The sequence below is a fragment of the Haliaeetus albicilla genome, chromosome 2 (assembly GCF_947461875.1).
Source record: "Haliaeetus albicilla chromosome 2, bHalAlb1.1, whole genome shotgun sequence".
NCBI lineage: Eukaryota > Metazoa > Chordata > Aves > Accipitriformes > Accipitridae > Haliaeetus > Haliaeetus albicilla.
Genome location: NC_091484.1, coordinates 6488342 through 6515664, shown reverse-complemented (window position 1 = coordinate 6515664; position 27323 = coordinate 6488342). Strand labels below are relative to the sequence as shown.

Below are 27323 nucleotides of genomic sequence, written 5' to 3'. Positions count from 1 at the left end.
CACCTATGACAAAAGTCAGTTACCACAAGTTGGTTTATAAAACAGTCACAGGATTTATTGAGATAAATACAAATAGAAAGTTACATAGATTCTCTATTCTGACAAGTGAATGACACTTCCAGAGCGTCCCCACTTCACTGGGTTCTAAACAACACTGTGTACAGACAAAACCACCACTAGGGCAGCATCCTGACCAATGCCAAGTGTGTATCATACATGAGATACCAGGGAGTTTGAATTCTAAGCAACATGACTAACATGCTTTGGATTACAAGTGCTTGATAATTTCCTATAGCATCCAAGCGATATTGCACCCACTAACGTTATTTTCATGTTCCTTAGCTAGAAATGTTTAAAAGTTATATTCTTACTGCTGCTGTGAAAGTGGATCAACTACCTAACTTTGCTCCATCTGGCTTATAAAATACATATTTTTGCATAATTTAAACAACCCAGAGAATTGTACATGAACACGCCACTTTACTCATCATTGCATACATTTGTCTAGTACAAGATGTAAAGTGCGGTCTTTAGTCATGCTGAAATAATTTCTAGTTTAAAACTAAACCAAAAAGACAAACCTTGGAGAGAGTATATCTGTCTAATAGACCTGCACATTGACTACAAAAAAACCCATGCCAAAACTATGATGTCCCCATTAGTGCATGCAGCCGTAGAGTTTTAACAAAAGTTTTTAAATGCGCTACTGAAATCATATCATTTAAAGCAGACATGATTTCTGGAGCCAGAGAGGTACCAAAATATTGTTAAAAACAAAGAACTTTTTTTAGCCTTTTGGTGAACTTTTATAGCTGGTGGCTTACTGTTTACACATATTCTAATTAAAAACTCTTAGTGAACACTAACCAAACATGCTAAAACATATGGAAGCTTGTGTTTTCCAGTGGATTATTGCAAGTAAAGGTAACTATTTAAGATTATCTGACAAACAGGAACCTGGGTTGGGTTAATGTTCAAAGTATTTAATTTATATACAGTACATTTCAAACATACTTACATATACACACACTTAAAAAAATTTGTTCAGTGCTGAGAAATTTAATGAACTGATAATAAAAAACAGAAGTAAAACCTTGTCAGAAAGGCCTTAGAAAATTTGAACTGTTAGAAAATACCAGTATAATGCCAGCATTAGAAAAAGATATCAGAACTAGAAAAAATTAACTTGAGGGGTCTTTTTGTTAAGAAATAGCAATCATAAAAAGTCTGTACTGAAGAAGCATTTGTTTTAAATTATAAAAAAAAACTGTAAAAAATTAAATGTATAATGTTGCAGAATTTACAGAGTTTATACTGGTTGCTGTAATAGCAGTGATAGCAGTGGTATATTTCTGCCTGCAACTTCCAAAAAGCATTCTGTGATCTCACAAGAAAACAATTTGTTACAAATACTGTACATATTATAATACAAGACTAGTTAAACAAACTTATACAAAACTGAGCCCTCCAAAAATACAGAACCCAGCTGAGGAACCTACTTGCTGTATTGCAGACAAGCCAGATTTAAAACAAAACAAAAAAAGGAAAAAGTAATTTCTGTAAAAACCTTCACCCATGTGAACTACTTACTAGTATAATAGCGAAATAAGGGGAAATATTTACACAGGTCTATTTATGATAAAGTATTGTGTTCACAGAGAGAAAGTAACTGTTATTACGTGAAACCATTTGAACAGGACAAAGTTCCAATCCACAATCTAAAAAAGTGCGACTTTTTTCTTCCAGGCCCCACATCTGCAGATTTGGGACACAACAGAAGACAAGATCCACCAAAAAGTATTAGCTTTATAATTTTTCAAACTGGTCAGAAGCTATCTGATTCTATTAACAGAACTTTGTCCTATCTGTATAGTCTGTCTTTCTTCCAAAACACCTGTTTAATACACAGAAGACATCCTACTTCAGCTTAAGGATCTCAGTAGCCCTCGTTTGTGGTTTGCCCCAAACCTTACCATACAATCCACAGAAGTTAGAGCAAACTGCATCACCACCTTCCCCCTGAACATTTGTTATTTGGGATTTTTCAGAATTTAGAAGCAGCGGGCTGTTCAGGATTTGAAAACTGGACCAGTTAAAAGGTCTTTTTTAAATGAGGTGTGTATGTAAAACAAACAAAAAATTAAGTCTGTAAAACTCAAGTCTGAAAAACTCTATAATACCCTTCTACAGATACAGCACATGTTGCAGGAACTGAATCACTTAAATGAAGTGAACTTTGCTAGGGCAGAATGAGTAATTTTCAGTTTGGTAAATTTACAGTCTACCTAGCACTACGAGAGCCAGCAGAACAAAACCAGACATGTTAACACTTGTAAGGGTATAGCTCAGAAATAAGAAATTAATAGAAAAGTCACAATATACAAAGAATGTTGAGCTCTCTGTGCTTTCAAAAATATCACATTAAGTAAAAACAAACCATGCCTTAATTCTAGCAGAGTAACTACTTTATAAAATGAAATGATTTTTTGAGCTTTTTTCCACTGATACAGAATTAAGTTCTCCATTGTTTTTGTTAAAACTCAAAACTATTCACATATATACATTTTTTTCAGTTAAAATGCAATACTTGAAACAATACAAAAACTACAATAAACATGAGGAAAGAATATCTTCATGTAAGTTTGCTAAAATGAGTTTTTAAGATTTAGAAACCATTTTAAGCTTATCACAGACTGCTCTACAACTGGAAATGTTTTGTTAGAAAATGAAACATGAATTCCAATTACACTGAAACACTGAGTATGGTGTAAGACTTCACATACAATACTTAACTGCAGGTGAGATCAGAGTTATCACCCACATTTACAAAGAAAAAAACCCAAAAGGAATTACTCATGTGTATCGGAAAAACACAGAGCTGTAGATGAAACATGGTCACGAAATGAAGACTGTAACATTTCTCAATACATCCTTTCTTAGGTAACAAAAACCTTCTTATTTGTCCACATTATTCACACTAACTGTGAACATAAGGTGAATAACCATTTTGACGTTCAACATTTACTGCAGAGAAACACATTAGTTTTGCTTTTCAATGGTAGTATTGCCTATGTTACCCTGCTTTAGTTTTATGGTGGCAAAGAAGGACACATCTTGATCTCTGTCAGATTGCAGGGCTAGAATGGTCTCTTCTACAGCTTCTAGATGAGGATTGCCAACACTTTTAAAATAAGCTAGAATAAGGGGAGAAAAAGACAATTTTAATCAAAGCCAAAAGAATAAACCCTGGGGCATAAGTAGTGCAGAAATACAGAGGATGCCAAAAACATCTGGGGTAGTCATCCGATTTATAGGCTCCCTAGAGAAAATACAGGAAGCTGAGAAAGCTGAGAGAGAAAGAGAAATATACTGCTTCTTACTCATCTTATTAGGTACTTAAGTATTTCTAAGAGAAATTCTTTTTGCTGAACCCTAAATAGAAATGTATCAACAAGTAAAAGCAAGCTCAGGAAGCTACCACTGTACAATGCATTACAAAACATTCTCCATACTTCATTCTGTAAAAAGATAGGAGATTTCTGCGCATCTTCCTTCAAATAATCAGACAAGCTGATTTTTTTGTTTTTAAGGAATACAGGAAATTATAGCAGCACACAAGTTTACATTCCTTCTTAGTACAACTGTCAGCTTAAGACTAAAATGACAAAGCAACCTGTTTCAGAAACAGGTATAACACTTGCCCTGAAGGACCCCAAAAACGACTACTTCATTAAGATAAAGGTCTGAAATGTATCAAAATAATCTAATGTGATGTTTAAGAAAGAAGTATTAGCTGCACACATCCCAGATGCCTGCAGCGAGCCCCAGGACGGGCCGTACGCCTTGCTCTAAAGAAGGCTCCAGCTGCCCTCTAGCGGGTGATGGTCGGTGCCCGTTCCAGGCTCATCAGGGATGGCCATCAATATTCTAAGACAGAAAAGCCACCACAGCATACATTCCTAAACATACTATTCCTGAATTTAAATGCAGTAGCCCAGATTACAATGTATAATTCTGTTTTCAGTACAAGCAGAACCAAACAGCCTTTTACCACTTGAGCCAATTTATCAAGAACTGCACTGGCAGAGGAAAGGCAGTTATCATGAGACACTAGTTCTTTCAAAGGAAATTAATGACCACACCTTTCTCCAGTAACGTCTGCCTTAGAGCCTTGGCGAGTAGAACCCTTACGTTTGGCACGGGATCTGAAGCAAGACTTAAAAGACTGGGGAGCAAGTGTTCAACAAACTGGTCGACAGGCATACATTCTTCTTCTACTACGGCCTACAAGATAAACACAGAACATGAGAAAGCAAGATTTAGGTTAAAAATACACTATTTGCCATTCCTTTCCATCTTGTCCTTAATTTGGCCTGACTGTTAAAAAAAAGTCAGTGATTAACTCTGAACAAATACACCCTATGTTGGTGAAATAAGAACCATCTTTGAAATACTGTTACGTCTTACCATTCTAAAGTTCATCTGAAGATGACCCAACAAGAGCAGATAACTTTTTTTTAACTGTATTTTAGGAAATACTGCTTTCTTGCCTGTCATCACCTTTTTGCCCTTCAACATTCAACCCTTGCTCCTCACTGCTACTGAAGTAAGCATTTTTGGTTTGGAGAGGGGGGTAGGTAAGTGGAAATAAAGAGGGAAATAGTTCCTGGCATCTAGCACCCACTGGTAGTTTGAAGAGCTCTTGTGAACCTCTATCCCAGCATGTCAAAGTATTTAAAAATGCACCTCTGTTTAGAACTTAATTTTTGACTTTGCTACTGGGATGCCAGAAAGTACAAGGATCAATTATTTCAGCTGGAGGCACAGACCAAAACAAGGGCCACAGCTTCAAAACGGTACAGCCATATACTAGTACTGAGACCAGAACAACTCTGCCACTGTCTTTTGTCAACCTACAGAATCATAAAACCCAAAGAATGACAAAAAAAATTCTGAGTCCAAATTCCAGTTTTGCCCACGTTGCTGAAAAGCCCCTGACTGGCTCCAAATTAAATGCACACTTTTGTACATTTACAAATGTCTACATTTGTACAATGTAGAAACACAGAGAGAGAACATTCCAACCTGACAAATGAAGGCAAAAGCTTGTCTTCCAACCCACTTGGAGCAGTGACGAAACCGCACTACAAGTTCATTAATGAAATTTAATCCCAGTGCATTTGCATTGTTTGCGTAGAACTTCTGTAGTATTGCTACAACCTGTGAAGCAAAGGAAGGGCGAAGGGGAAACAGACGGGGAGAAAAAAGAAAAAAGAAGATATGAGACTTAAGTTGTAGCTTTAAGAAAGTTAAAAAAGCATCACTTCATTTGAATCCTCCAAAGGGAAACCAAAAACTGTATTCAGTATCATCAGTCGTGCTTGCAGGATTTAATAAATTACTGGGCTTATTCTGGAGAAAAGAAAGTGTAAGCTTTAAAAAAAAATGTTTGTTCAGGTGAAAAAAACCAAAACAAAACCAAAAAACCACTAAGAGAAATTAAAACAACCATTAAAATAATCCCCATTTCCATGGTACCATGAAGAAAAAGAAGAGATTGAAGGAATCTTTCTATTCACTCAGGACATTTGTGGGGTGATGGCATTATAATGAAGTTCATAATAAATTAAGTAGATTTTGAGGAAAGATAAGTAATTATTTTTCCCCCAGATCTGGGGGAAGGTCTCCCAAATCTCTGGAAGTCTGACAACTCAAAATATTTTACAAAGTTTTCATTTCACTTTTTACCATATTGTTTACCATATTTATCAAAACATATCTGTGTTCAGCCTACTCATCTGAAAGAAAAGAGAGTGATTTCAGGTATCCCTCTCAAGGATCATTTTCCTCCTCTCCTGCCAGGAAGTGAACTAAATCCCCTACCAGTTTGAAGGAGATCCACCGAACTTCTGAAACTTTATCGGAGCAGAGAGTTAGTGCAACATGTCTTAAGTAGTCATAGACATCATTGGGACTGTAGAGTTCCAGTATCAGGATCAGCTGCCTGGAACACAAAGAAAGCGATTAACTCCAGCAAGTGCAACACTAACCTGCTCCGATTATACCATCTGTTAAACATAGGGAGAGATCATTTGGAGCTTCAAAAATACCATGGTTGTTACAAAGCACTTGAACAGTTTGTTCTTCTCTTTAGTTTATAAAGGTGCACACACATATTAAAGAGGTACATGCTTTAACCCATCAAGGAGTCCAAGAGAAACATTTGTCTAAACTACACATACCAATGAATCAGAATTATCCCGAATGGTAACAAAAGCTACAAACAGAAGTACAATGCAACTTCAGACCAATATCCTGTACATTCTTACAAAGTAAAAATGAAAAATTTATTTCAGTGTAGAAATCTACATTTCAGAAAACAGTTTCTATCTCTGAACTGCACAGAACTCATTCTAGCCACACCACTGCCAGGATGTTACCAGCAGCCATGCACAAACCAACCACAAAGTGGCAGCTCTCCACCAGATGTCAGGGAACTGCTGTACAACATTCTTGCATCGGAGTGAGATTTAGTTTGTTGTGCCAAACTACAAAGGCAGAGTAAATCCTCAATAGCCCAAACAAAGCAACGAGATAAACATGAAGGTCAGATTTTAGCTGCAAACTATGCCTACGAACATTCTTTGGGTGCTTCAAATATCAACAGGGCTTGTAGAAAAAGAATTGTGGGGATGTTGCTCTATCTCCATTATACACCCAGCCATACGGAAATACCAAATGAATGAACTAATTTTTTTAAGAACTGTTTTTTCTTTCATACGCATTAGAAAAATGACTTTGTATATACATTTCAAGGCAGTCTAGAACTGAATAAAATCTGAAATGTCACTGAATAGTACCTATCAGATTGTCATATTTCATAAGCTGCAAGTGAACCAGATCTCCATTTTAGTATAATCACAGACATTTAAGTTTCAGTCACACTTGATTACAACACAACTTGCCACCCCCCCCCCCCCCCGCAAAATCCCCAACAGCCAGTGGCTTTTAAGTTCGGTTCCTTAATAATGAATGGTTGTAATCTTTTACCTCCTAATTAGGGTGTGCTAACTTCTGAATGTAATTACCTATTTCCAAGTTAGTAATATAGATTAAAAATAAGAAGTTAACAAAATTACATACTCTGCCAGCTCATAACGAAACCTCCAGTTCCTGCTGTTATCAGTCACCACAAATTCTTGAAGTTGGTAAAGATACTCTCGCCTTTTGTCCGCATGAAGTAACTAAAGGAAAAACATTACTAGTATAAAACTGATAAAATTCAATACTTGCAGTTCTCTGGGGTATTACTGTATTCATGCCTATACACACTTTCCTACTTGAAACCAAGTGATCATTCATAAGAAGCTTACTACAAATTGCGTACAATCAGCTGAGTGCCTGGACTCACAAGATTGACATCCAAAAAAGTACATTAAGTCATAACTTCTGCAAGGATACCTGTCAGAGCACCATCTCTGGACATAAGAAAACTAAGGAGTTAGGTTTATTACACAGCAGCCCACCAAGATCTGCTCTTTTCTCTCCCAGGCCCAAACACAAGTTGCTAACGGTCCAACTTTCCTACTGGACTGCACAAAATACTAATTCCTTTACATCAGCCAGGGGCATTTACAACCACCTTTACAACGAGTTTTCAGTTTTGATATTTTGTTGGGATATGAGACAGAAGAGAAGTGAGGGACCTTAAAAAAAGCAATAGACACACAAAATGGCAGTATTGCACAAAACTATAAACATGTAATTAGATATCGGTAACTGCAAATCTTATTAAAAAACTCTTTTAATATAATGGAGTCAGAAAAAAATTTTATCTTGAGAAATTAAATTACACTTTCCTACCTTCAAAAAGTCATACAGATGTTTAAGGACACCAATACGCACTTCATCCAGATCTTTCAAGAATCCATTGAAAATTGGCACCAGATCAGCAGCTGTTAGCTGATCCCCCAGAATAACTGCTAGTTCATGTATGGAGAAAGCTAGCGTCCGACGTACCTTCCACTGCAAACAGTTTAAGAAGGGAACTAGATTAGGCACCATAACTAAAGAAGCTTTTGAACTACACCTGTGTGAAGACTGAGAGAGAAGAAGAAACAGGGCTAGTTACACAGCAGTAGAAAATGTTAATCTTACTTATGAAGTCTGGTTTAAATCTTGAATTTTCTATTTTTAGTGTACATTTAATCCCTTATAAGAAAGTATACGATGTTATAACTTCAGTGCAACAAACTGAACAAAAAAGCTACTCAAAATTCTGATTTATCATTAAAAAAAACTCCTTTTTTTTTTTTTTTTTACCTGTACATCTGAGGCCAGTGTCTCGTATGTGTCTTTCAGGCAGTGCCAGTTCTGCCTGCCCAGTGTTAAGGCCACCCCAGGAAGACTATATGCACAGTGTTTGGCTATTTCAGTATCAACAGTCTGGGCTCGAGCTGGGTCAGTCATTGACAAGTACTGGTCTAACAAAGGTTGAGGTATGATATCCTATAGATAGAGACAGTACATCAGCAACACACACTTTATTTTAAAATCAGAAAGAAAATATACCTGTTGTGCTACAGTATTCTCTTGCTACTAACCATCTAGCAGCTAAACACAAACAGTGGCAAAATGTCCCTTTTGTGGGCTAGCTTCACGAAGTGTAAATGACCCTTGTATTTATTTGTCCTCTCATTAGGATACAGCAGTGAGCAATGAACAGTAATTATTACTTTATCAACATGTTGCATCAAACCAAACTGAAAATTTCTTCTTTGCTAAAGACAAACAGTAAATCCAGTGAAAAAACAGTATTGTCATTGCCTACCTTGGTTACATAGATTGCCTCTAAGGCGCCAAAACCACAACAGAATTTTTCTAGCTTTCCAATTTAAAATAGGGTTCTCCTCAAACGCCCAGAGCATTTCTTCACATTCTGCAACTGATCAATTGCAAAAGCTATCACTGTATTAAGGATGAGATGAACTGTATCCAGTACTCCACTAAAGCAGTTAGATGCTATTTTAATCACCTGTAATTTTGACTTGTCATCTTCAAATGCTGAATTATTTTCTTGCTCTTTCTTTAAAAATACACTGGTTCCTCTGTGTTGTTCTTCTGAGCCCTGTAAAAGGACATACTAGCTAGTGAAATGAATTAGACTTACTGCTGTTTGGGGTATTTCAAAGCATCACGCTACAGAACAACATAGTTCAGGTACAGAATTACCTTTCACAGATAAAGCCTTGTACAGCAAAGCCTTACTCAGTGTGTTTATACAAGTACAAAAAGAGTTGTACACTAAGACAAACACTATTAAGACTGTAGCAGTGACAAGTGGAACAGTAGTTAGATTTACTTCTTAAAAAAGCAATCTAATTTAACACAATAAACCCAACATTCATACAGATTTTGAATGCTTACATTTACTATACTCTTCAACAGTTTTTCTTCTTGGCATGAACTTAAATTATATTAAAAAACAGATAGCTTAGCAGTTGCTCCAAATCAGCCAATACCATGATAAAAGCTTTACTTATTTTAGAATATACTGCTGGAAACTCCCAAGCCTACCAAATTATGAAGCATACACCTCTCCCCAAATACAAACAAAAAGCTTCAAAGGCATTAAAAGGTTTAAAAGACCAAAACCAGACAAAGTTTGAAAGTTCACACAGTACTTTACATTTTTGTTTGTACAGGTTTTATGTGCAATTTCTGTTCATAGGCAAGGAGAGCTTTTCTTTGTACTTCATGATTAGCTCCAGCAACATTAAATATTGTGCAAACAATTCTTTTTACTACTACGTGTACGTTATAACCAAGAAAGAGTAACCAGTAACTGCATATATGTATCACCATCTGATTCAGCCTCCTGTCTGGAGATAAAAAACTAGTTTTAGATTTGTTACCGGAAAAGGCGAGACTGTACTTGGTACGTTTCATCTGAAAAAAAAAACCCCCTACAAGACTACTGCAAAACCTAACGCTTAGGTAATTTGTGTGCAAACAAAAATAATAGCCCTCAACAGCTTTTTTAATTAAAATAAGTTATGGTGTAGTAACATTCAAAGTCTTTAGATCAGAAGTGGGTCCATTATGCCAGGGACTACATGAACAGACAGTACTTCAGCTGGTAAGAATTCATTTCAGACATGGAGCACAATGCATACTTACTGTGCTTTTCAGTACACCGGTGGTAGACTGGTCACTGATGTTATTCTGGGAGGCACGGGATGAAAGACTGTCTTCCTCCACCTGGTTGCAGCTAGCATTTGAAACAGCTGTTTCATCTGAAATAGTTTTGTTCTGAAGTTCACCACTGCTTTCTTCAGTTTTTTTGGTCTCATAGTCACCAACAGAATCAAACTGAGCAGCTCTGAGAGCGGCAGACAACACTTGGACCTGAGCTGTACAAAGCAAAAGACGACTATTTACTCTCCCTTCTGCACTTAAAAGCATTAAACTTGTAATTAGTTAACCTGAAAAGATAAAAAGCCCAGAGCTTTTTTCTTCCGAGCTGTACAGAAATGGCATATTAGCAAACATTTGCTCTTAGAAAGGAAAGACCCATTACTCTTCCACAAAACCATCACAAATTAAGAGCAATGATTTGGATGTATTAACATTTTCAGCAACAATTTCTACTACTGAAAGATATTTCTAATAATCCCCTGTAACGAGGTATCACAGCATGGTGCTCACCTCCCATTCTTCATACTGTCAAACATTTTAATACAAATTATTTTGTTACATTAATTGATTCAACTGCTTGGAAACGGCATCAGTGTGCATTTAAAACATTTCTGAGGAAAACTTTATCCACAGGAGGGAATTAGTCCAACCATCTCTGAACTGTTTTGCAGAAATAGATAGCAAACAAAAGGTCAGGTTTACCACTTCATCACCAATAAAGTTAGGGCAAACTGTATTTGCGCATTATGCTATATTGCTGCTAGGAACACAAAGTTATGAAGAGTTCAGAATGCAGAAACTATAAGATAGCTACATCTGCACAGCCTACAGCAAGTACAGTCTTAAGACGAAACACTAGAGCATATTTAAAAAGACTACTACAATACTTTGGAAATAAGGGAAATGGACAACTTAAAAAGGCAGAAGAATGGATTACAAGCATATTTATGAGTGTTTTAACAGTTCAAGCAGGAGGAAAACAGAAAGTAACATCCACATCTCCTTATTCCGAGAAAGAAAGCAAGACTGTTCTGCTGAAGTCATAAGGGGCAGGGGGAGAGGCAGAAATCTTCGCTGTTTTCTCCCATGCCTCTACAAACCCCTCTATTTCTCACTGTATAGCTGTCAAGCTAACATCTCTCCATTTGTCTTAGAACTACGTAATGGGTTTTTTGCTCTCTTCCTTTTACCCTCTGCATTCTCTTTCCAAAACTCATTTACAGTTTTTTTCCTCCTTTCATTTCTTCATTTCAATTTCCACTTTTTCCTTTACTGTTTTAAATTTTAATTTTTTCACCTCTTCCCCTTTTAAATCTTTCCCTTTCCTTCTGATCCATTGCCTCACACATGAAGAATTTTTATTTTCCTGGTACCCTTCTGAATGGCCATGGGAAGCCACCTAAATATGCCATGCTGCCAGTTGGCTTACTACTCACTACTACTACAGCAAGAAATCCAAATGATGCTGCAGTTCTCTGCATGCAAAGTCATATCTGCAGAAAGGGATGAATAAATAGGCAGATGAAAACTGTTAATTCACTAGAGTACTCACGAGACTTAGTGGAACAAGAAACTGAGTTGACTATGGATGACAGAATTGTCAAGAGTCATTTGGCCCAGGAAACACATGCATCCCACTAACAGGCTATCACCACTTGGTATGTTCATCAACGGGCTTGTATGGGGAGGCTAAGGAAAGATAACTTGAAATTAGGGCCATTCTCACTCAACCAAACTAGATGAATTCAGCTGATAACAGGTAGCTCTGTCCCTAAAACCACAGTACGAAGTTACAGTACTTAAAATTAAAGACAGTTTTAACAAATTTCAACAAGCTTTTTTCCCTTTTGTAGTTAGATCCAATTTACTTCTCATGCAAACAGGAGCTAGGAACACTTCCCCAACTGTTCTAGAAGTAACTCAGGTCTTGTGAAAAAGGCTGTTGAATAACTTTCTACTATAACTTACTACCCAAGGAAGTCTCATCACCTTATGAACACCAAGCCAATTAAAACATAGTCAAGGTTTTTGTAAAGGCCAGGAGAAAACCAGCTCAGAGAAAACATGATTTTACTGTTACAGAGTCTCACCTTGAACATCTGGATCATCTATGTGCTCCTGTAAGCTTTCTAGAACTTTTTTTATTTCACTACTAGCAACACAGTTATTACACGGCACAGAGCAGCTATCCTTGTGCTTTTCAGTCTTGAACTGAAGTAACTCCAGATCCTGACTTATATCAGGCAGAGGAGGGCGCCAGTAGAGGAAAGTATTAAATATGTCCTCAGCAGACTGTAGCCTTGAGTTCATTCCAGGAAAACTGCTGTCCTTAGTGACCTCTAGCACACCAGCAGCAACTTTGTCGCCCTGAGACAATTGAGAAACATCTTCTCCAGGATTGGTACAACAATCTGAACTTTCTGCTTGTGTATCTTTATTTAGATTCTCAACCAAGAGCTTTGTATTAACTTCAGCTGAAGACTCCTCAGTTGATGGTTCTGGTTTGATTTCCATTGGTTGTTCTGAACTGGTAAGAGACACACACAGTTATCCAAATAAAACTTAAAGTACTCTGTAAAAACACTTTTCAGTTAAATACTTCATAAAAGACAGCATCAACTACAGAAGCTTATTTTCTCTGCAGAAAGACAGAACCTATGTTACCACTATGCTTTACTTCACAGGACATTAAAGGGAAAATTGGTGAAGCCATCAAAGTTAATTTTTCAATAGCGTGGCTACACTCAGACACATGTATGACCTCAACCTTCATACCTTTTCTGGAACTATATTCTCAAGTTGAGCTTTTTAGCCCTGAGCCACTATTAAAAGAATTGTCTTCCTTCTTTCCCCCTCCACTACAACACATTTTTCCCATGATTTTACCTGGACAGCATAGCATTTGTACTAGAGGACATTAAATTTATATTGTTGTTTGGCTGACAGGAGTTGGAATTCACATCTTGTGTTGATGGCCGGATACTCAGTGTCCCATCTTCTCGAATGTAAAGACCAGCACTTGAAGGGTTTGCAAAGGTAGAAATAAACGGGCCAAGAGACTGAAAAGCAGCCTGACGAACCTGTGATAGTATAAAGACAACAGTCAGGATTCATGCAACTCCCACAGAGTTAATGCGGAAAAATAAAGCTTTTGTTCAATTTTTTAGTAAGAACCAAGTGATTCTTACTTAACAGCTTCATTTAATACCAAATATATCCAATTATCAATTACCAAATAAGGGACAGCTAAGCAACTGGTGTTAGAATATTAAGCATTTATCTATAATCATAGTAAGGAAATTTTTAAAAAGTTTTAAATTTGAAGGACATCACTGTCTGCTTCAACTAATACCTTTAACACAAGCAACCTATTGTCAGAAAAGTGTTTACACTTATAAAAAAACTGTGATAGAAATTCTAAGTAGTAAGAGAGGGAGGAAAAATAAGATACTGTCTGATTAGAGGAGATTAGATTTTAGTATATTAGACTCTAATCCCAGCAAATTTAGTTTGGAGAACTTTCACAGCGCACTTCTGACTTGCCCATTATTTGTGTATGATCTGCCTGGGAAGATGTATCAATTACAGAGTGAGTTACTTACCCATCTGCAAGTGTCACTAATAAGACTGATAAACAGCGGAGATAGTTTGCTTCTGCGAACTTCTGGGGATGTGGTGTAAGACACTGCCATAAAGCATTCAGCACAAGCTTTCCTCATTCCCCAAACACTATCAGAACAGAGTTCAAAGAACTTGGGAATCTGCCAAAAAAGAAGCAAAACCAAGACTAATTAAAGACTAAATAGACTGCAGCAACTTACTATCAAGGTATTTGTTTGGAAACTAGAGACAATGATAACTCAAGAGAAAATAAAATGAGTGAAGAATAGAAGAAACAGAGACAGGTTAAAGACACGTTAACTGAAAAAATTGGAAAAACTATCTGTCTGCCATTTACTTCATTAGAATTTTATGTGTAACTATACGCAGTAGGAAAAAAATAGGAAGAATTATTAATGGCCTATTTTTCCTGCAATTGTAACTTGACTGATCATCTAGTTCAGGGATAAAAAGAAAAAGTCAGTAATTCTAAAGTGAGTGTATATGTGTGTGTATATATGTAGGCTGTCAATTACATTTTTAAAAATGTTTTGCAAAACAAGAACTTTCCATTCATTCCCAGTTTTGCTATATAATTGCAACCAAAGCCTTAACCAAATCAATTTTAAAAAGTATGCATACTGATTAATTTACAGGGAAAATAAGAAAAGAACTCATTATTAGACCTTCTGAACTGAGCAATACAAGTCTTGTGAATGGATTTTGATTTTTACATACCAGCAGTCTTTCCGTGGCTTCTTGCCCAACTGCATTACAAATGTCACCAAAATTTGCTGCACAAATCTAAGAAATAAAAAAACTCATGAATAACATTCTGGCTCTTTTAAGTGCATTAGTTTTATTATCAACTTCACTATGCATTATTTATCCCATGTAACAACTGCACATGTTTGACTATTCAAATGTCAGCCATGTAACTACATCCTGTAATATTAACTCATCCTGAACAAAGACTCATTAGAGCAAGCTTCCATAAGCCACATGCCTTTGAAAGCAATAGTAATAAAGGTTTCTGCATGAAGAGCATCATCTACTTCAGTATTCACTAAAAGGGACTAATAAGCCTACATGAAAGTTTAAATTACTTTGAACAGCAGCTGTCAAAACCAAAGCAGACTAAAATATGATACTAGGGTCAGGACTTAGGTGTACTGACAGAACTATCTTTGCTATGGCTGAGACTGGCTTAAGTACTTTACTGAAGCAAAGTTTAATCAAGGTCTCAAGTCAGTGCCATTTACAGTACATTACAAATGCTATAATTAAGGCAAAAGGGACATTCCCTCATGTTGGAAAAAGATGTTGACAAAATCTGAAATCAGTTAAGATAGGACTGTGTTAATATAAGATTTATTCATTCTATATGCTTATTTAGAATGCTGTAATGCAGCTCAAATTCCAACAAGTGCAGCTTAAGTTAAGGACCAAGCTCAACCTCTGCATGACGCTTAAGTCTACTCAAATATTTTAAGACTTCTTATGCTACAAGTTTCCTTTTGTATTTGACCATGAATTAAAATAAATCTTACACTTTTCAGATTTCTCCTTTCAATAATACCAGAATTTTTTTTTTTAAAGGAACAATGTCTCAAGTATGCATTGCTTTTGAATTTCTGGTTTTGAAATAAGACGGCAGAGATCAGGTTAACTTGTTTGCATCCTATAACCAAGCAGTGGCTTAGAAAAAGTTTGTGCAAAAGTATTAAACATGCAAGATCAGTTTAACTGCTACACTAAAGCTGTTCACTAAGGACTGTTATCTATTTCTTTACTGAACTACAGAAACTATAACCATGTCAATAAATCAAAACTGCTCTTCCATACCCTTTCAAAAGTCAATCAGTTAAAGTTATGACTAAATTATTCAGGAAGGCATCTGAACAACAACATGCAAATTCATTTTTAAGTGGTTTAGGGCTGAAAACACACCAACCTTCCGGACTTGAAACAATTTCCCATCGCTGCACAGTTCACAAAAACGAGGAAGTAGCAGGTGCTCAACTGTTGTTCTGCTCAACATAGAAGCCATTTTACAGATTATCTAAAAATCAAGGAGGGGATACATGTAAGGAAAAGAAAATTATAAAGCTTGTAAGCACAGCCAAATATTCCTCCTAAAAATTACTTCCGAGAGCAAGCAAGCAACTACCGTCAAATAGATTTAACTGCTACGCATTATTTGTCTCTTCATACACCTGTTTTATGTGAAGCACAACTATAGTTTTTATTTAAAATCATTCTATGCCACTGTGTCTGAAGATAACATTTCTGCACATAATTCATGTCTTTTTTTATCCAGTTAAATTTCATTAATACATGCATTTTCAAGGTGTTTTACAATGTGGCATACACTGGTATTTTGTACGGAGAAGAAAAAAGTTCCATTGCACTAGCCAGCATACAAAAATCACAATCTTTATGCATGTTAGAAATATCTCAAGCTTAAGCATGCAATAAGCCCCTTGGCTTACAGAACTGTTCAGATACTTAAATACAAGCACAGTCCCAGCCCTTTATAGGCTCAGACAACATGATAAAATAAAAGTCTGCCATACAACAGAAGAGAAAAGAGAGAATAACACAAACTAGTTGTCTATGTGAGCTAATGTACACTTTACAAGAATCATCCTCACAAATTTTAGGAGTTAACATTGCAGCATAATTAAAGTTAATTAGTAACATGCTCATTAATTTAGCTTTCTCTGAGGTACTGCCAATTTCCACTGCCATTAGGACCCATGTTTCTCCTGTGAAAATCAGGTGCTTCAGATTGTATGTTTCCTTTCAGCTCCCACTTTCTTGCGTAACTTGCTACAATTCTTATATTTGTAAGAGTAAAAAGGAAGGGGCTCCCCTGCACCTTTCTACTCACCTGCTCCACATGCAGCACCAGCAGTTTAATGCTTACACAAGTGTTGTCAGATTAACAGTACTCATCTTGTATTTTAATTTTCCAAAATTATTGAAGCTTTCTACCTCCACAAAAATGAGCTTTATTTGTAGAAACATTTGCCTTTGTAATAGAATGCTAAATAAGACCTAAGGAAGACATCATTGAAGGCCTTTCCTACAAATTTTCAAACTCCTAAAAGGTATCTGGTGCTCAGATGTCACCCTGGAAAACTGCCTAAGCAACACCCAACTCCCAAATAAGGAAGAGGATAATCTATCTGGTAAAACTATTTTACAGGTCAAGTGTCAGATATCCATGCTGAAATGTAATTAGACACCAGCACTCTTCTGTGGAGTCAACTGATTTCTTGAAAGTGAACGGGGAATGTTTTTTTCAAAACACTTTAGAACGAAGGTCAGGTCATCATTCATACTTTTACAACATTACTGTGAAACCTGGTAGAGCAAATGTGAAGAAACTATTGGAGAACATAATCTTAACAAGAATTAAAAAAAGGCTGCCAAGAACCAACTGCACTTTAAAGTTATTTGGCTACCATTTTGACAATCATTTACCGTCCTGAGGTATAAAGATGGTCTCTTGAAACCTGATCTTTTAAAAAATTCAGAAAAAAAATGAAAGATTTTTTGTGTTAAACTAAAAATTCAAGTATGTTAATGAATAACCACAAAAAGTTTGATTGCTTATTTTATTTAATGTCAGTATTCCTGGACCTCATCTTAATTACTGTTATAAATGAAAAGAATTGGTTGTTCTTGTTACTACTCAATTCAAGTACTCAATACATGATCAATCATCTATAGGAAAAAGCCCCTCATCATCTTAGCAAAAACTTATTACTGAGTTTGAAGACCTGATACTTTACATTTTTAAGCATACAATAACATTCTTATTCCCAATTACTGTGCTGTATAGCTCAATTCTCAAAAGCACTATTTCAAAAACATTCCTCAGGCACTTCATTAATGCAGAAGCCTAGATTTCTTCATTGCACAAAAGGTATAGGACCTAGAGAAAGCTTACCTGAATTACCTCTACACTTAACCAAAGGCATTAATAAATAGTACAACAGTAGTCAGGACAACCTTGCTTTCTTCTCGAATTCAGTTAAGATAATTTTTAGCCTCTCAGTGTGGTGCATCAAGTCCTGACCCTGTTCAAATTCTTTGAAAATTCATATTGTTTCAATGGTGCTCAACACTACAAATGACTAACCTACAGATTCAAGGCTTAACAGCTTAGCACACTTAAGCTTCAACTATATCACAACAGAAGCCTCTCAATTCGCAACAGTGTGACTAACAAATAGAGAAGGAATAAATCAAACTAAAATAGTAATGGTATAGAAAGTTTAAGTTCAACAATTAATGTAAAGCTCTCAGGGCACTGAGAATACAAGTACAATTTTTATTTTCTGGGTTTTATGCTCATGAATCTCTCACACAAAGTTGTTATATTCTAAAAGAGCTTTACAGTAGCACTGCTAAGAGATAAACAAAAGCAATTAAAAACAGAAAAAAAGCAAAGATGTAAGATTTCTTCCAAATTTGCTTACATTCACAGCTTCCACCTTGTACTCATCATCACTGTCAGGAGCAGAGAGGTCCAACAGAATCGGACACACCTTATTTTCAATGTCACTCTGAGCAACAAGATCTTGTTCTAGCAGTATAAGCAGTGCTTCTTGACCTGCCTTTCTAACCTATTGACATGAACAAGACAAAAAAGTACATCACTATAAAAACATTTACTGATATGAGAACCACAAAAGGCATGTTTTCAACGAACAGACAGGTACAAACTAAAAAAACCTTCAGTTTTAACATCATAAGGAATTAGTCATAAATACTAAAGTTTAACATAATCATTAAATGACATTTCATCAAATTCTGAAAAGAAGCAAAAAGATGAAGTAGAAGACAGGACTGTAAGTTATGATTCCCATAACAGACTGTATCAATGTGCTGCTAGGCAAATCCTGTAAGCTTCCCGTTTTCTCCTAAGGAAAGTATAAAAACCAAAATTTATACCTCCCTAGCAAAGTGTGCCGGAACCAATAAACAGAAAGCACTACATAAAAGCTAGGTATCAATCAACTTGAAACTTCCTATTATCTCTTCCTCATGCCTTAAATTCACTAAGTCACACAGAATTTTCCAATGATTCAACTCATGTTGTCTGTTTTTCCTACCTGATTGTTAACATCCGTGAGGTATCTCACTACTATGGGCATAAGGTATTCAAAAAATGCTGTTGGGAATTTTGGTCGACTTTCTTGCAGAAAGATGGCAATAGGAGGTATTTGTTCCATCAGCTCTGTACGTACAGTTGGTTCTAGTAATAAAAAGAAAGTCAAAACTACATCAGTAAATACAAAATTAAGAGCAAGTCCCTTAAGAAAAAAAGTAGCATTTTTTTCAATGTTTTCACAACAGAGGAAGATGAAAATACTCAAAACAAAGAAACATCACCACTGAGACTGCCTATTCTTAAAGGAAAGCTGAATAAAATAGAACAGCCTTACATACATCATCACAGTCCAGAGACTTGGGATCAGTTCCCAAATAAATCAGATAAAATGAGAGCACTAGCTAGAAAACCTAATTACCATGAATGTGTGCACATGAAGTATTAAAATGCACAACTCTTCTGTGCCACATACACCACATGTTCAGATGTAACCAACTCCTTGAAAAAAATTATTATTGGGCGCTATACTAGGTAAGAGCCTTTCATTTATACACCTACCATACAAAATACTTCAAAAACAACAACAAAAATAATCTTGTTTTCACTGACAGATATTGCTGTTAGATTATTTAGGTTCTTTAGCTCACTCATTGCCTTCTCAAAATCAAAAGTTATTGCCTTCTATATTGCAGCTTATGTAAAATAAGTTACAGAAATTAAAAAACAAACAAACAACTTTCAAACCTGCATCTTCAGAGAGCCTGACCACTATTTCCATTACAGTCAGGAAGTCTTCTTCATTATTACTGAAATCTCGAAAGACATCCAAAAGACCTCTGGCAATAATCTGCCTGTGGAGTGAACAACACATTAATTGCCTTAATATCCTGCCAACAACATATAGATGGGATGCAAGGGGAACTTACCAAATGTAAATGGGCACTTTAAAAAAGATCAGGCTCTTCTATGATACTCTGAACATTCAGACATACCAGTTAGAAGTTTCTCCACATCCCAGCAAAACAAAGATGGAGTCAAGAGATCGTATTCAGATAACCAAGAATGAAAATCTCTTTTTATGCAAGTGTTATACAAAAGTTATTCAAACAGAAATAATATTTGGCACATGCTTTGGAGAATAACAACAGAAGTAGTGACACCTTAACATCCATAACATCAAGTGTAGCTGTTGCACCCTTACCTGTTAAATATGTTATCACTGAAGGCATATTTTTCTAGACGAGCCAGTGGACTTAAGTTATCCTGTCCAGGAATATCCAAGAATGCCGTTATCCTCATGCTATCACAGTCTGGTCCATAATCTTCAAACCCAACTTGAAACACAAGAAGAGTAACCCAACAAAAAAAAGAAATTCCAAGAGTCAGAGATGTTACAGTGTAAAATACACTATACCAATAACTATTTCTTTTTAGAGCTATTCTTCAAAGGCAAAGTATCTGTATATCACTGGAAACTGCTTCCAAAGAAATCTTAGGTTGTACCTAATGAAGTTAAGAGCAACACTTGCATATAGACCTGTAAATTCAAGCTTTGAAATTTCATTAATTTCAACCACCATAAATCCTTGGCTTTAAACACATTTTACTTCACAATTTGAGTGGACTAACCATATGCACTATGAGTTAAGAGGGCTCAGCTGACAAAACTGCATGCCACAAACTGACATGTTCAAAAGGAAAGTAAGCCCCATTAAAAGAAACTGAAATTTTAACAACAGAAAATCCAAAACTGTATTGCTTTAAAACAGCAAATTCTTGGGTTTGTTTCAAAGTTACCAAGGCGCATTTTTCTCACTGTAGTTACTGGCTCCCATACATCTAAGACAGATTGATAGCTTTGGGAGAAACTTCAACTTTACTTTACTTGTGAATGTACTGGGAACTTTCTACTGCAGACCTATCAACTACAGACTTTCCCATATAAGCCTACTCCTCCTAAATCTTTTTTGTATTCACAGCTTCAGACTTTTAACCAAATATTACCACATCAACTGTTAAAATTTGCCTCACCAAGTCTTACAATCACCTAACTCAGTAACATGCACTTTATTACAGATTACAGGCAAAAAGTAAGACTGTGAAGAGGAGCGGGAATAGGGTAAATTTGCTGCCAAATTTTTTTAAAAATTGTTCACCCTTAAAACAAAGACAGTGAAATAACGTGCCTGCAACACAAATCTTTCACACAAATTCTCTCATTTCAGCAATGGATATAGGAACACATACCTAACGGCAACCAAATCTACAGAAAGAGTTGCACTAGAGTAGCTGATATTCCTGCTCTGGATTTACAACCTTCCCAGTGAAGCACTCCTAGAATTATGCATACTTTGTTCACATAAATAATATAGCAACTGTGATCATACTTAAGTACATGCAAATTGTTCCAATACGGCTTCTCTCATGCAAGTAGTCTCTCAAACCAGCATATGTGCTGAGAGTGACAACCACTGAAGACAATAAGCCAGTTTCTGACTTGGCAGGACACAACATTAGGTATCTAAACCAGTAAAGAAAGCACAAAACTGGTTAACAACTTGAAAGCACAATAACAAGCCAAATAGGTTGTATTTGAAACTGTGCCTGTAAGACTATAGTCTAGGCACTCTAGGTTATGCCTCTAGAGACAGAGACCTCCTGTCTTCAGGCAGTGGAACTTAGATGGTGCCTCCATATTAAAAAAACCACAGAACTTTGGCTAAATAACCAAAAGCAAACCAGGACCAATTTCATTTATAGGACCAGTTTCCCCTGTTTGTAAAATGGAAAAAACAGGAACACCCTCTGCCACTGATGCACTTTGCTGATTAAGAAATGTGAATGTAAAGTACTATATAATCCCCGTCTTCAGTATTCTGGTTTAATTAAAAAAAAAATTACAGTCCTTCCCAATATGTCATCCCAATCAGTACAAAGCTTCTGCACATCTTAAAGGAAAGTCTGTATTATTTCATAATGCACTCAAACTGCCAGCGGGTTAAATTATGTGTATATGTAATTCCACAATCTCTGATATAACAATTTCTTCAGGATTGAAGTGGCTGTACCTTATCAGCATAATTAAGCTTCAGCTCTACCCTCACTCTCACTTTACCAGTTTTATATTCCAAACACCCTTCCCTAAAGAGTCCCTTAATCTGAGACCTGGCACAATGAACTTTGGCTCCAAACTACATTAATACCCATTATAAAAATCACTTTTTATATTAAAAAAATCCTCTATTACCAAAAGGTACCAAGCCTCAGCTTTTTTCCTATAGAAAATTCCTATTTCACATAAAAAACTCTGTTTTCCAATTATTTAACACAAGCCAAAATGTTCTCAGAAATACATCTCATTTAAAGAGGAAATCATCTGAACATACTTGGAGCAAGATGTTATACCTGGGTCTTCAGGGGGAAAAAAATAAAAAGCAGACTGGTTTAAGAAAGCACACAGTCTCTAAGGAACGCAGGTGAATTAAAAGACTAAAGCAATTCTGAATTCTGCTGTTCTTGCAGACAATATGCTCTGACCAACAAGTTCAATGGGATTCAAACAGAAGAAAACTGTGGGATTAGAAAAATGTTCATGTTTCAAGTGTATATACAGATACTACAAGTGAACCCACAGCCACATGATCAGAAACATATGCTAATTATTCATGACTTTTTATAATGACTACATATTATATTGACACTCTTATTTCCATTCAACTGGTCACTATTATTTCTAGTGGCTGCTCTTTATATATTTTTAAGTTCTGTCAGGTTCAATACATTTATCTGCACAAGCAGATATAATTTGCATTGCACAGGTCTGTCTGGGATTGATCTGTCCACGTGCTCTCAGGCTAGCTCTCCCACCACGCATAGTATCTGAAGCGGTAGCATCCAGCATTCGCTGCTTCAAAAGAAACCTACTGTATCACTGAAAGCTCACAAGAAGTTACACAGCATACATAGGATCATAGATTTCCTTTCTGAGGTTGCAACAAACTCTCCAGATCCAAACCCAGCTCGGGCCATCCTTGCATCTATGCAATTATAATATATATATTTTAAAATCCACACAGATCAGACACACTTTCACTGGTTTATTTTTGAGGCTAGCCACCTGTTATACAAAGAAAGATTTATTAGGGCTTAAAAAACCAAAACCAATACATTTGCCATTAACTTTATCTAGTGACCACCTGTTCCTGAATTAAGAAATGATTTAAAAATGAAGGCTCTTATTAGTTCACTTCAAATATTTCAGAATTCCTACCAATTCCAATGACAATGAAGTAAATATCAATTCTAAGTTTGACTACAATACTACGCCTGGAACTAATTTTGTAAACATGATGAACATGCTTAATTTTACTACTTGGAGTAGTTCTATTTTTCATTTAAATTTCCTAAGCACACACCAGTGCTTCTAGGACCAGAAGGAAAACAGAGCAAACTACTTATGATCAGGATCAAGAGAGTTAAATACCTGAAATTTTTTCCACACACTCTCACTACACATAAATAAGGAATAGTCATGGCAGAATCTATTTTGTCTTCTCTCAAAAATTTTAATTTTCTTTTTTCATAAAGTAAGAAGCCATAGGTACTTACAAGTTCAGAATACACCAGAGTACTAGAAAGTAAATTACAGAAAAATAATGAACTAGTATTTCTTAACTTAGCTAATGTTCTTTCATAGGTGAATCAACATTACAGTATTTTTCCCGCTAATGATATCATACAAGCAAGCTTGAAACATGTCCACCTATGAACAAGAATAAATGTGACAGCATTCACAGCTGAACTTGAGTTCACCATACCTTAGTTTGACCTAAGTTCAAAAGCTGCTTAGAGCCTGTAAGAAACACCTACAGGGTCACAGGATTTAACTATGCAAATCAGCACCATTAGCTAGTATCACTATCCACTTTTCCCAATACAAAACCAGTAAATACTCATGCAGAGTGCAATGATTTCACGAGCTCAAGGAGGTCATTTTCTCTCCCGCTCTTTTTAGAATGGAAAACAATTTTAAAAATATGTTTTCTTTATTGTACAAAGGCCATAATTAAGCTAATATTTTTTCCAGATGATCCAATATCTCACTTTACCAAAAAAGTTTCAAACTGTACTGGCTGAATTTAGGTAGATTTTACTACAGCTTTTCTCCATATTCAGAGGAATCCCACAGACACTGTTTCAGTAAAATTGATCTTCAATATGCATAACACTATTTAAGCAATTTAGTTCAAGTAAAAATCCAGTTTCAGTGATTTGTTTCACTGAGATTTTCCTAACACACATCATGAACTCTTTGCTAGACTAGTCACTCAGTGTCTCAGTCTAGATGGGACATCTGAACTCTGCTGTTAACACAAATAGAATTATGGCATTGAAAGCTGCCTTCTAACTACATTGTCAAGTTAATGAACTTAATCAAAGAATATTTTTAAATCACAAAATAAGATTCCAATAATGCTCTAAAATGCACATTTACTTATTTATGCTCATCCTGAAACTGATAAATTTCTTCTACACAAATTTTAAGTGACCCATATAAAAAGCTTATTAATTACTGCTTATGGCAAAACCTTTTTTTTCTTTACCTGAACGTTTTTATTAACTTCATGACTCAAACTAGAGTTTTGCCTACAAGCATCAAACTTCTTAATTGACTTATCAGACAAATCTGTTACAGTCTCAACAGAACAGCCAACGACTGAACAGTAATGGAGAATGAACACTTAAATCCTAGTGATGGTCACCCCCAGTTCAAGGCTGAGACCCATAACAGAACACTACAGGACATTTGCATTTATTTCCACCATTTGCACTTCACTTTACACACTCAGCAAACAGAACTCAAATGACAGGCTAGTTTTGGTTTGTTTGTGGTGGTGGGGTTTTTTCTTACTACAGAGAGAAGAAAATTGGAAAGGGAACTGCGAGCATTTCAGAAAGACCCAATGAATTAAAATAGCTAAGCATTCATTAGCACTACCAAGGGTTTTGTTTGGTGGTGGGTTTGTTTGCTTGTTTTTTAATTAGGGCAAAGAAAGATATTTTCAGCTCTTACTTAAGGTACTACAGCAACAACTATTGCAGCTCTTCTGCTAGAGGAACTCACTGCAAAAGTCTTTGAATCAGCATAAGCACATTGAAATGTATCAGCTAACGTCCTTCTCACTTAAATCCTGTTCAACACATACATGCTTTTTTTCATTTAAGGTGATGACTTCTTACAAATGTCTTACATTTACTTACTGCAGCAAGCAATAACCTTTAGTACCTCTTTTAAAGCAACTTCTTACAATGTTACCAAAATTTTAAATCCCTATGTATTAAATACATCTATTTCAAGTACTATCCTCCACACTTACTATGTTTTTTTAGATTTCTAGCTTTTCAAATAGATAACTGTATTAAGGAAGGAGGGTGCTTTTTAATTACAGTTTTACATTCATTAAGACTCACAGAGTTACAATTTATCTGTATAAGAGAATGTTAAAAATATTTTCAAATACACAAAAATACAAACATAAAACAAACCTAGAACTCTTACATACACAATTAATCTCTTCATTTATACATCACCTGCATCACAAAAGATCCCAAACTTTTCATTCTAGAACTTAACCAAAATACAAACACCGGTTTTTTTTGTTGTGGTTTTTTTTTGCTACCTAGTAGTAAAATGCAGAAACCTCAAAGACTGAGAGCAACAACACTTAAGAGCAACAACTGACAAAATCCCACAGAACAACCTCCTGCCCGCAGAGGCAATGTTCCTGGGCGTCTTTCCCATTAATGGAATACTTTGGATCTCACTTGTATTCTAACATTTCCCCTGGTGTTCCTGAAAACCACTTTCTTCCTACCACCTTCTTCCTAAATTAGTTTATTCATGCTAGATTGGGGTGGGTAGGAATCCACCTAATACACATTTTCAAGTACTACTAAAACAATAATGGTCTTGTAGTAAACAAATAGAGTCTCTCACAAGAAACAAATTCAAGTATCAGCTTTCATTTTTCTAATGGAAAAGTCAATCCAGCATCCAAAGTGCCAGTGAAACCACCCCACATATACAGCTGCTTTCTAAAGCAGTACAAGTTAATACAGTTATTAGTCAAAGATTTATCTCCTTAAGTAACAGCTCTTACCAAGCTGTCTGATAGGTGTTCAGCTCCACTCCTGTAACACAGTTCTGGACTATACCAGCTTGAGGTGGAGCTGTTGCCTGGTCTAGGACCTACAACACGGTACTTAACCTAAAGCCACCGGCTTCCGAGTACACACAACGGCGGTTTTTCTTCTATTCCCGCGGCCCAGGTGCGGACGCAGCCACGTCCTACCGAGCGCCTCTGCTGCAGGGGTGCAGGAACAGCAAAACACACGGCGTCCTTAGCAGCCTCGACAGCATTTAAAAGTCTCACCCATTTGAGCTACCGCAGCTAGGAACTCCCTCGGCTACTCCAGGCTAATTTCCACCGACAACAACAGCGGAGCTAATCCCCTGAAGCACCGCCGCCAGGACCCCTCTCCCCTTCCCACAGACTCATCACGGGCCATTGCTGGAGGTGCTGTTTACACCGAATCCAGCAGTTCAGCGGCCATTTGAAACGGCGGGGACGGTCCCTCGGAAGGCCGGTTTCCAGACGCCGCCCCGGGCCTGCCTCCCGCCGAGCGGGTCCTCCTTCCCCGGCGGGACGGCGGCTGCCCCCCCCCCCAAAACCCCCGCTTCAGGAGGCTGCCCCATCCCAGCCAGCACTTAAAGGCTTGTGAAAGGCGCCAGGTGAGGCGAGGGCCCGCAGCCGAGGGAGGGAGCGAGCCCGCTTCCCCTGTCAGCACCGCGCACAAATACGCTCTGAACTCGCCAGCCCTAACGCCCTGTAAGCCTTCACCTACCAGAACAAACAGCCTCAAAATCCTCCCCTCACCCTAACCGGGATAAAAACGCGGAGAGGGAGAGAGAGCGGCAGAAGGACCCCGGGGTGGGGAAGCGGGGGAGGGCCTAAGTAGGGAGCAGAAAAATAAAAAACAGTTACTCACAATCATCTAAGTCATCCTGCAAATCCACAAAATACAAAGGGATCCCTACAAACAAAAACAGAAGAGAGACACCGGGGGGTTGGTTTCGGAGGGCTACAGCGAGGACGGCGGCAGCCCCGGGTGAGCCGCCCCAGCGCCCCGCACCCGCCCGCCAGCCCGCCCGGCGGCCCCACTTACCGGCCATCTTGGAATGGACATGGGCGAGGAGGAGGAGGGGAGCGGGAGGGCAAAGGGAGGAGCCGCCGGTACTTCCTGCTCCCGGGTCAGCCCCCGCGTAGCCGGAACGCGACCGGTTTAATAAACAGCCGCTGCCGGGGGCGGGGGCGAATCGCCCCTCAGCACCCGCCGCTGC

At 37.1% G+C, this 27323-nt stretch overlaps 1 protein-coding gene across 2 annotated transcripts; it reads right to left on the bottom strand.

Annotated features, from left to right (window-relative positions):
- Window positions 1-29: 29 nt before the first annotated feature.
- Window positions 30-27320, bottom strand: LOC104311760 (serine/threonine-protein phosphatase 4 regulatory subunit 1). Of its 2 annotated transcripts, XM_069804405.1 has the most exons (20): window positions 27149-27320; window positions 26972-27016; window positions 20124-20256; window positions 19667-19773; window positions 18924-19066; window positions 18288-18434; window positions 15752-15859; window positions 14536-14601; window positions 13800-13958; window positions 13084-13277; window positions 12288-12724; window positions 10180-10412; window positions 9035-9127; window positions 8323-8508; window positions 7864-8025; window positions 7144-7244; window positions 5884-6004; window positions 5086-5220; window positions 4143-4284; window positions 30-3194 (listed from the first exon to the last, which is right to left on the bottom strand). In XM_069804405.1, the coding sequence occupies exons 1-20, from the start codon at window positions 27153-27155 to the stop codon at window positions 3040-3042; spliced, it is 2874 nt and encodes a 957-aa protein (XP_069660506.1). In that variant the 5' UTR covers window positions 27156-27320; the 3' UTR covers window positions 30-3039. The 2 variants fall into 2 exon arrangements, with proteins under 2 accessions (XP_069660506.1, XP_069660515.1); XM_069804414.1 differs by lacking the exon at window positions 26972-27016 and having other exon boundaries at window positions 27149-27273.
- Between the last annotated feature and the right edge of the window lie 3 nt (window positions 27321-27323).

What these genes read in the sequence shown, in the direction of transcription:
- LOC104311760 (XM_069804405.1), bottom strand. An exon ending in AGATGATCCAGATGTTCAAG is followed by an intron (nt 10,413 to 12,287) that starts GTGAGACTCTGT and finishes TGCTTTGTACAG; the next exon opens with CTCAGGTCCAAGTGTTGTCT. An exon ending in ATGACAAGTCAAAATTACAG is followed by an intron (nt 8,509 to 9,034) that starts GTGATTAAAATA and finishes CTCTATCTATAG; the next exon opens with GATATCATACCTCAACCTTT.